This window comes from Onychomys torridus, chromosome 14 (genome assembly GCF_903995425.1).
Source record: "Onychomys torridus chromosome 14, mOncTor1.1, whole genome shotgun sequence".
Classification (NCBI taxonomy): Eukaryota; Metazoa; Chordata; class Mammalia; order Rodentia; family Cricetidae; genus Onychomys; species Onychomys torridus.
The window spans coordinates 81,114,832-81,125,031 of record NC_050456.1 but is presented as its reverse complement, the minus strand read 5'-3'; the positions used below and the strand labels follow the sequence as shown (position 1 = coordinate 81,125,031).

Below are 10,200 nucleotides of genomic sequence, written 5' to 3'. Positions count from 1 at the left end.
TCCAGCCTTGCAGCCCTGGGAGGTAGCAGGTTAGCTGTGTCTTCTAAATTATCTGAGCTGTCCATCCAATCCCAGTTGCCATCAAAATGGGGGCTTGTTAAGAGTTAATGAGCTGGGTGGTGGTGGCACATACCTTTAATCCCAGCACTCGAGAGGCAGAGGCAGGCAGATCTCTGTGAGTTTGAGACTAGCCTGGGCTACAGAGTGAGATCCAGGACAGGCTCCAAAGCTACACAGAGAAACCCTGTCTCAAAAAACAACAACCACCACCAACAACAAAAGAGTTGATGAAATCAAAACGCCAGGGGCAGTCCTGGGGGACAGACATTCAGGCCAGAGGTCTGGCCACTGGGCTTCAGCTAGTCTCTAGATACTCACTTCTCTGCTGTCCTAAAGCCCCCATGTACTGGTTTTATTTCTAGAGAACTGGAAGTGGGGCTCTTATTTCTGTGGTTTCATGACCCTGAGACCTCTGGCCCTGGAAAAGTTGTTGAGATCATTGACATGTTGCCTGGGGTCTACATGTCACAGGAACCACAGGAAAAACACTTTGCAGCTCTTATCCTTGGCATGCGCGAGTGTGTGTGAGTGTGTATGTGTGTGTGTGTGTGTGTGTGTGTGTGTGTGTGTATGTGTGTGTATGTGTATGTGTGTGTATATGTGTGTGTGTATGTGTGTGTGTGTGTGTGTGTGTGTGTGTGTGTGTGGTCAGAACACCAGGTCCAGAACCTACAGCCCTTGCACCGGGCCAGGCGGTTCCTCAGGGTCTCTGGGCACTGCAGGGACAGGCATTCTCACCCCTCAGCTGCTCCTTCAACCATGCTGTGACTTCCCTGGTCTGTCTGTCCACAGTCACAAATAAAAGGAACAGTAAGGATTATTATTGGCAAATATTGGAAAGGAGTACATGATGCCATCTTATATTTTGAGAAAATAATTCTCTTTTTAAACAATGTTAAGATACTGATTTTCTTCAAAAAGAGTACAGTTTTCCATTGCCTAGAGAACATCCCTGGGCTGTATGGACAAGTCCCCAGAGCCTTCATCTTGATGGGCCAGCCTGGAATCCAGAGCTGCTTATCACTTGTCGGAAGCAGCCGATGCTAAGTGACCAGGAGGATATGAGCTCCTGGCTTGGCCACTGAACCATGAACATCGTCCCTGACTTATCTTTGGTCACTACCAAATGGTCCAGGGAGTAGCAAGGGTGTGGCTGTCCAGATGCAGAGGCCCATCCCACAGGACAGAACTCAAGGCCATGGGGACCAGGGAGCTTCTAGGATGAGAAGGCTGCTGTCAGCTGGTTTCCCTGGTCTGTCATAGATAGAGGAGGAATTTCATAGACATCCACAGGCATGCATTGGGTGCCACAGGGCGGTGATGATCCGCTGGTTCTGGACCTGGTTCCCCCTGACAGGAGGCAGGGAACCAGAAATTTCCTCCTTGTCTTCTTCAGAGGTGCCAGGCTCCAGTTTTGATGATCAAGGCCACTTGGCTTTCTTGCTGTCTTTGAAAGTAGACCTGCCTATGTGGCCAAGCCATGCGATGAAGAGGATGGCTTAAAGGCTGGAGTTTGACAATAATAATTAGTGTTTCAATCGAGTTACACATGAAGGTCAGAGTAAGGACCAGGGCTGACCCAGTAAGGCATCAGGCACTGGAGCAGCAGAGGAAGCCAGCAAACACTGTCAAACCCAGCAGCACTGTCAGTTCCTTTTGAGGGACACTGCTAAATGACTGAGGTCTCAGTCTGCAGGAAGGACTGGGTGCGGGAGCCACGGTGTATCTGTAGGGCACTTTCTGAGCCATTCCGGGACATGGACCAGCTATGTAGCCGGTAGTCCCGGCTCCCAGGTTGGGTCAGGCACAGGCCTCGCCACCTTCTTTTCAGTTCACACTGTACCTGGGGATGAGGGAATTAATGAGTGTCAGCTTGGAATGCAGGAACTCATGTGTTCTCTAAAGAGACAAGCAGCATGGATTCACCCACTGAACAGCAAACAGCTGGTGTGGTTTAAACTTTTCTCTAGTAGCCACAGGATGGGTGCTCTGGCCCACCCCCATTACTGGTTCCTGGAGAGAAGTTTTATCCTCAGGAAGATGTTGAGTGAGTGAGGAGGGGCAGGCAGAACACAGAGCTGTAGGAGATGGGCCCAGCTTTGCTGAGTATGAATGCCAGACACCAGGAGGATATACTGATGCAGCATGGGGCTGTAAGTAGGTGGGGTAGACAGAAAAGGGTATAGCCTTAAGGATATAGGGGAGTTTGATGTAGTATGGGGGTATGTCTTGCCTCAGCACAGCCCCATGGCTCCTTTAGGACCTTCATCAACATCTATCCCCTTTAAGGACTCTAAGTGAAGAAAGTGTTAGAAGGGGACATGGATGTTGGCTCTGTAAAAGCCTTTCTTAGTGACTAGAAGAAGGGGCTGGTCATCAGGTGAGGGTCACAGGAACAGTCAGCAATACCTAGGGTGGACAGATTCTGGAGACTGAAGGGTGAATGGAAGGAAGTGGTCACAGAAGGAGAATTGGGCTCTGACTTTGACTTCGGACAAAGTGATGCATCTCTCAATGAGGCCCAGCCCTTCCCACTCACACCATAACTTCTTGGACTCAGTTGTAGGTTGTGGAAGAGTAAGATGCTAACCATGAAGGAGACATTGGTGGAGGACAGAGGTTAAATTTTGCTGGAAGGGGTAAAAGCCTTCCTAAGTGGGGATTTGAGGACAGCACGTTTGGCCTTGGTTGTGTGGGGCACAGCTGGGCAGAGATGGGCAATGGGGCCCACTCCTGACCCCAATGTCAGTGTGCTCAGTTCTGATTGACAGAGGACTTACCTCGCTGTTCAGGAAGCAGTATAGTACTGCTACCACCAGGCCCTACAAAGAGACAGAGGGTCAGAGCTGCACACAGTTTGCAGTGCCCACAGAGCCTCCCACACTTACCTGGAAGGATCAGAGCTGCCCACAGTTTGCAGTGCCCGCAGTTTGCAGTGCCCACAGTGCCTCCCACACTTACCTGGAAGGACCCAACACACAGCTCAAACAGGATCTGGTATGTGGAGGAGATGCCAATGGGGAAGGCAGCGAACACCATGTAGTGGACGCCAAACAGTGGGATTAGTAGCAATGTGGACTTGGCGAGCCTCCTGGTAGAAGAAGAACATGATGCTTTGAGCTGCTTGCTTCTCCCACTCTGGACTACTGTGGGAGCTTTTGGGGGCTGCAGTGGTCAGGGAACACGCAGGTGCCTACTTTTCTTGTACTTAGTAAACCCTCCTCTTGGCACATTTGGGCAGAATTTGCAAATGTGGCTATGTGATTTTACTCATGAAGAAAAGGTTCTTACAGGGCGTGTTGTGTGGCTTACCAGCTTTAGGAGACTTATGGTCCTTTGTCACCAGTGCCAACAAGTGGGCCACACTAGTCTTGAATAGGTGCATTCTGATAGTGCTGGGCTATTGTTCAGTGACAAAGCCTACTATGAGCAAGGACCCTGGACTCCATTCTTAGCACTGGAAGGGGGCACTGCATGAGGCATCCCCCCAACACATAGAGGGGTCCTTCCTTACTGATACAGACACCAGTGAAAACGGATCAGATTTTTCCTGGTAGCTGAGTTATCTCAGCCACAGCTTCCCAGACTTCTACTGCGTTGGAACCATGTGGAGGTCTTGTTGTAGAATTCTGGAACAGGGGGACAGCAAGGCAACAGCCTCCAAATCTGCATTTCTGCCCAGTTCCTAGGGACTTTGAGAAGCACTGCTCTAGGCCTATGACATGTGAGGCTTGTCTTCATCATGTTCTATGAGCCCCTTATTAGGGACCAGGTATCTAGCTTACCATCCTCAGGTGCCTCCAATTGCTCAGGAGTGAGTGCTCATGAGAAACCACCTGGAGGGTACGCAGCCATGTAGGAGCCCTCTCCTGATTGCTGAGTATCTCTAAGCACACAGCCCATCTCAATTCAGCTAGGGAAGTCAGGAGACTCCTCCTGCTTCCTGTCCCTCTTGCTTCTCTCTTCACTTCCTAACACAGGTGGGGGAGTCGGGGGGGGGGGGAGGATCAATTTCCCTAAAGTATTTTTATAGGTATCCTCTTCAGGTCCACACTGAACAGAGTAACATCAACTTGACACAGCTAGTTAGATGAAAGCATCCAACCTCAACTGAGAAGATGCCTCCATAAGATCTGCTGTACAGCCTTTTCTTAATTAGATTGATGGGGGAAGGCCTAGCTCATTGTATTAGCTCCTGCCTCTAGGATCCTACCCTGTTTGAATTCCTGTCCTGACATTTTTCAGTGATGAACAGTGATGTGGAAGTGTAAGTAAAATAAACTCTTTCCTACCCAACTTGCTTTTTGGTCATAGTGTTTCATCTTGGCAATAGTAATCATAACTAAGACACAGGGTATGCAAGTTCTAGAGGTGTGTACCTTTCTCCACATTTCATGTCCAAGGACAGGATTTCCCCCTATTTCATAGCCTGCATAGAAGCCTGGTCCTTTCTGTGATGGTCATGGGTACAAGTGGTAGGTATCCCTACCAACAAGACATCAGTGCAACTGCTACCTTGCAAATGTGCACCCTTAAGGCTCTGTGCCCAAGTCCTCCAGCATCAGCATGGTGGGTCACTAGGCTTCTGAGCACCATTCCTTTACCTGAGTTTATAAGGAAGCTGCTGATAGGTCATTTACATGGCCTGTCTGCCCATCTGACTCTAGGGATGTGCTTCGGGAAAGGAACATCTTTAGTCCTTCTTTGCTACAACCCAAGGGGTGAAACACAGCCCTCTGCCCTTCTCACCACCCTGGAAAGCACAGACTTCATTACCCCATATAATTCTGTTTCCAAAATAAAAGCATCCATCTAAAGACCTTCTTAACAAACACTCCCCAGAAACCCAGAGAAAAGGTCAGCACAGACACTAAACAAGATTTGCTGAAAGTCCAAATTTAATTGAAGGGCAGCTAACAATGCCCACCCTGCTGTTCAAGGCTGCAAGGGGGATGCATGGGGTCCGGCGTCTCTTATCAAGCACCGTGTGGGCAGCCTACGCCTTGTTATGTGTAGATCACTTCTTCCACAAATAGAAACTTGTCCTTTGTGCACAGCATGGCAGAACTAAGACTCAAATGTCCACCAAATCCTTTCTTGGTTCTCTGTGCCAGGCACTGAATGTCTTTCAAGGATTAATTCAATTGTCTCTCAAACCTAACAGGCAAGTATCCATCCCATTTTACAGAGAGGAGACAGAATATAGGGAAGGCCCTCTTCGGCTCAGTACCCACATGGATGCTGATTCATTTTTTGTGGATGGGAAGGAACCTGGATGCAGGTGGTAATTTCCAAGTGCCTGGGAGCTGATGACCTGGCCAGGGAGATGCAGTTCTTACCTAGTACAGCCTCGTCTGAGCCTAGGTTCCTGAGCTGCATCAAATACATCAGCACTGAGCTTATTATATGCAGGTCACACCTGAGTTGGAGTCTATTTTTTCTCTGTGAATTACAGGTAATTTATGGATTCCTTGGATAATTATAAATTAGCTGGTGACATTCCTGACCTTTGCCCTGTACCCTTCACATGACACACAGCTTGTTAGGTAATTACTAAGCCAGGTCCAAGCACAAGATGCCAGCCCCAAGGTCTGGTAGGGAAGACAGACAATATGAAGAATAATGTGTGGTTAAGGGGAAATGACAAGCTGTGATATCAGAGCGAGGACACACATGTAAGGAACACCCTCATTATAAGACTCCAGCATGCTCTCAAACATGAGAAAAGGTCACCCCCCCCTTTTATTTGCACCATCATATCAGCATGGCTTCTTGGCCCCTCTGAGTACTGGGCTCTAATGTCAGTACCAGCTATACCTTAGGCCATCTAGGAACCTAGAAGACCTACGGTCTAGCACTGGGCTCTACTCTCCACATACTTCAATGTATATTTTTCATGTTGGACCAACAGATACTCACTTGTACTGTGACTGATCGTTGCCACCGACATCTGGGGAGGTTAGCTTCTGAAGTAAGATCCTTATAATGCTGATGAAGAGGGCAAAGTTAACCTGCACAGAGACAACAAAGGACTACCTGATCCGTGGGTGCCTTCAATCTTATCCCTGACCACCCATGTACAGGATTTGGCCACCATCTACCCCAGGCAACTAGGTCTGCCCACTGCACCAAAGAAGACCTCATGTGGGTATCGGGGGCACTACTGCATAAAGTTGTGATTATCTGAGCAGCTGGAGATGTGCAACTGACTATTAGCATCTCCTTCAGGTCTAGATTCTTGTTTTCACCTCTCAGAGTCTACCCTTCCCTGGGAACTGCCCTGGAGGTATGGGGCCCTTCTTTAGGAAGGTGGTAGTTATTTGTACACAGTGACATATGGTGGCTACACTCTGCACAGTGCAGATACATAAAAGAAGAACAGATCAGAGCTTCTCCATAGGCAGCTACTTACTACAATAGAAATTAGAATGGGTATCCGAATGACCCACCAGGGGATGCTGTGGTCGTTTGTGTCCCAACAACTGTTAGAAAGAAAGAAACTGGTGTCACATTGAATCAGCCTACAAACCAGGCTCTGTGCAGAAGTGTTCAACTGAGGACTGACCTCTCACATGGAACTCACAGAACCAACCTTCCCCTTTCTTGGACCTTTCATTCCATCTGTCAATCAGACTCAGATTTCCTAGTCACCTCTAGCTAGATCTAACTGTTGTGCTTGTAGAGGGAAGCTGCTCTCCCCAGTGAGTCATCCTGACTGTCTGTTAATGGGGGTGGGGTGGATGGCATGTAGCTCCAGGGTGCCTAAGTCTCAAAGCTGCAATTTTATTTCAAGGCATGAGCTCTCCCTACACCTGATGTCATGAAGGCTTTTCTTCATTCTGAAAAATGTATTCTCCCCAGTTGTTTGTATCTGTGTTTGAAAGGCAGAGTTAAAAATATGCCTTGAGAGTGGTTGAGGTGGACCTGGTATTCCTTAGGGTTTATCTCCAGCAGAAGCATGATTATATAAGGCTTCCCACTTTTGGTGTCTACAGCCCACTGTGGATCCTAACTGTTCCAGCAAGGGCAGAGCTCCATGGCCTTTGGACCCCAGTTTGGCAATATAATGCAGGCAGCTGAACTGGCTCTGAAAACTCATGTTCATCCCCAGGATGACTGGGCCAGGTACCCCAGCTGACCCCAGGGTGTCTGGGCCAGGTACCCCAGCTGACCCCAGGGTGTCTGGGCCAGGTACCCCAGCTGACCCCAGGGTGTCTGGGCCAGGTACCCCAGCTGACCCCAGGGTGTCTGGGCCAGGTACCCCAGTTGAGGGGTTTCTTTTCCACTGTCAGTGTGAAGTCAAGGCTAAATAGGTTGGTTTAGACCATCTACTCACAGAGTGATATGCTCTTCAGTGGACAGTTGATGCCCTGGGGTCTTTTGTGGGATACATTTAGGCTAGGAATACATGTATCACTACCACTAGGCTTAGAAGTTCTCGAAGGAGGAGCTGCTCACAGAGGTCATCCAGGTAGCCAGGTAGCCTGATCTCAATGTTTTCTATTGCCCCCCCCCCCCCACCAAACCTGCTTATACCTGCTTCTCTTTTGGTGACACCAAGGAGTCATGCAAAATATCACTCATTCTGCCTGGTTTGTCCCAATTTTAGCTAAGCCGCAGGCCTGGCTGGATCTTCACCTCATGTGGACCCTCTTCCAAATACTGAAACGTGTAGTGAGACTTTCCCGTGACCATCCACACGTCTGTCTTCTAATCACAGGGTGCTAAATGCTGCCTAGAAATGTCTTGACTGGCTGCAAGTGTTTCTTGCCTCTAATTGTACAAGCTTCTTTAGTTCCCAGATTCAACCAGCATTGGAAGACCTTATTTCACAGTCATGGCTACACACACAGCACTTACCCTGTGTCTTCTAAAGAGAGGCGAGTTGCTGTCCATGCGCCTATACACACACTGGGGATGCCTGTGGAGAGACCCCATCAGATTGGCTCAATCTCATTGATGAGAAACAGCATCCCCACACACCTGGTACTCAAGTGCCAGAACTTCCAAAGAAGAATTTGCAACTGAAGGACCATATGGATGCTCTCGCTTAATGTCTTCATCAATATGTGAACTTACACCTTATTAGGCCACAAAGATACATATGTCTGAAAGTTGAGGCTTTGAACAGGGCTGAAACCTGTCTACTAAAGACAGGGAGGCCAGGTAAGAGGGAGACATGCTCACAGGCTCTGTGATGGCTAAGTGGCTGTGTGTTTGCCCCCCGCCAAGCCACACAAGCTTCCATCCCTCCCTGCTGTGGGAAGGGCTGGCCTCCTGCCAGCAGGTGGATGTGTCATTCGTCTGATCCTCCCTGGTTTTTCACCGTTGATATGAACTGACAGGGAAAGGGGGTTAGGAACAACTATTTTGCTACTTGTCAGTAGCTCAGTTTCATTTAAGGTCAATGCGTGGGGGTGAATGGAGGTAGAATGCTAAAACAGTTTAAGCCAGCTCCTTAGTTGACATCGATGGAATCCCCAGAGCACCTAAGGTGACCACTTAGTATACCCACTGGTGTGGAGTTCTGAGCAGAAGCCTGCATACTTTGGCCAAATGAGATGGAAATCAAGATGGGGAGTATGAAGCCCTTACCCCATCCAATCAGAAGATAGGCCAGGAAGCACCTGCTGGGAGGAAGGATGGCCACCAGGAGGGTGTGCAGGTAGAGACCCTCCACCAGAAGCCAGTAGAAGTTGGCCATGATACAGTACTGGAAGAATACCAGGCTGAGCTTACAGCCGACCTGAAACCAGAGAAGTGAGAGAATGTGCCAGTTGGTAAAAATAGTTATGGTAGGCGGAGCTGTTCTCTGTTTGGATTGAGTTGTAAAGCAAAGCCAGAGTACTGACTTAGAGGGATGTTGTTAATTTCTTGTCCTGGCAGAGGCCAAAAAAATGTGTTATACTGGGGCAGAGCCCGTTGTATATACAATGCCAGGGACCATCTTCAGGGAGCCTCTGCTTCTCTGAAGAGAGAAGTATAGGCAGAGAGTTCCTGGGAGCCAGTCACTGGCTATCTTCCTGGACACCAGGCTCAGACATACCTCCTCCTACTTGGTCCTCCTTCCTGCTGTGTTACTCCTGCCCCTCAGACATGCCCTGACCTCAGTTCTTCCTTCACTGCCCACTCAAGAGGCCCACCCTCTCCAAGACACACAGTGGAGGAGAGCACTTGCTGGATGAAGTGATGGGTGGGATGTTTGTCTTAGGGTTTCTGTTACTGTGATAAAACACCAGAACCAAAATAGTTCGAGGAAAGGGTTTATTTTATCTTACAACTCTCAAGTTGCACTTCATCACTGACAGAAGTCAGGGCAGGAACTCAGGCAGGAACCTGGAGGCAGGAACTAAAGTAGAAGCCGGGAGGAGTACTGCTTACTGGCTTGCTCCTTGTGGTTTGCTCAGCCAGTGAGCTGGAATGGTTTGCATCAATCATCAATCAAGAAAATGCTCACCGGCCAATCTGGCGGAGGTATTCCACTTGCCAGATGAATCTAGCTTGTGTCAAGTTGACAACAAACTAGCGAGAACAATGCTAGGCACACTTGAGGTACGTACATGGGGAAGGGCCAGGATACCTGGAGGCTGTCAGTGGTTGGATGCTGGGGAAAGGGTAGCCTATGGCCAGTGAACCTGCAGCTCCCTGGCCTCAGCCCCCACAGGTGAACAAAGGATCAACATTGGAAAGGGCTGACAGACTGCAGTCATTTCCTTAATAGATAATAGAAGTTTGGGAAGAGAAAACAGTTGGTCATAGCTAGGTTCCTAAAGTTAAAAAAAAAAAAATCTGGCAGCCTTTAAATTAATATCTAATCCCCTTGTCCCAGTGAAGACCATTTTAAAACTCTTAGGAAAAATAATTCATTTGCTATATTTCTCATATTTTACACTTTATTTCCAACTCTAATTAATTTCTCAAAATTTAAATACTCACTCTTTTGCAATCTTTTTCATATATGTGTGTGTGTTGTAGTTACACACATCCCATGTACAGATACAAATTTGTTCTCACCTATATGAGTGAGCACAATATCACACACATCCACACACACACACACACACACACACACACACACACACACACACATCACATACATTTGAATATAATCCCATTCTATACATAAAATACATCGTATTC

General features: G+C 48.2%; 1 protein-coding gene across 1 annotated transcript in view; it reads right to left on the bottom strand.

The window, feature by feature from the left end:
- Window positions 1-677: 677 nt before the first annotated feature.
- The window catches only part of Vipr2 (vasoactive intestinal peptide receptor 2), an 80,517-nt gene continuing 70,994 nt past the window's right edge, over window positions 678-10,200 (bottom strand). Inside the window, exons 7-13 of the mRNA XM_036205379.1 lie at window positions 8,656-8,806; window positions 7,921-7,981; window positions 6,473-6,542; window positions 5,980-6,071; window positions 3,022-3,151; window positions 2,841-2,882; window positions 678-1,903 (exon numbers count right to left, since the gene is read on the bottom strand). Coding sequence (XP_036061272.1) covers window positions 1,730-1,903; window positions 2,841-2,882; window positions 3,022-3,151; window positions 5,980-6,071; window positions 6,473-6,542; window positions 7,921-7,981; window positions 8,656-8,806 — 720 coding nt within the window. The 3' untranslated portion in view covers window positions 678-1,729. The remainder of the gene's footprint in view (window positions 1,904-2,840; window positions 2,883-3,021; window positions 3,152-5,979; window positions 6,072-6,472; window positions 6,543-7,920; window positions 7,982-8,655; window positions 8,807-10,200) is intronic.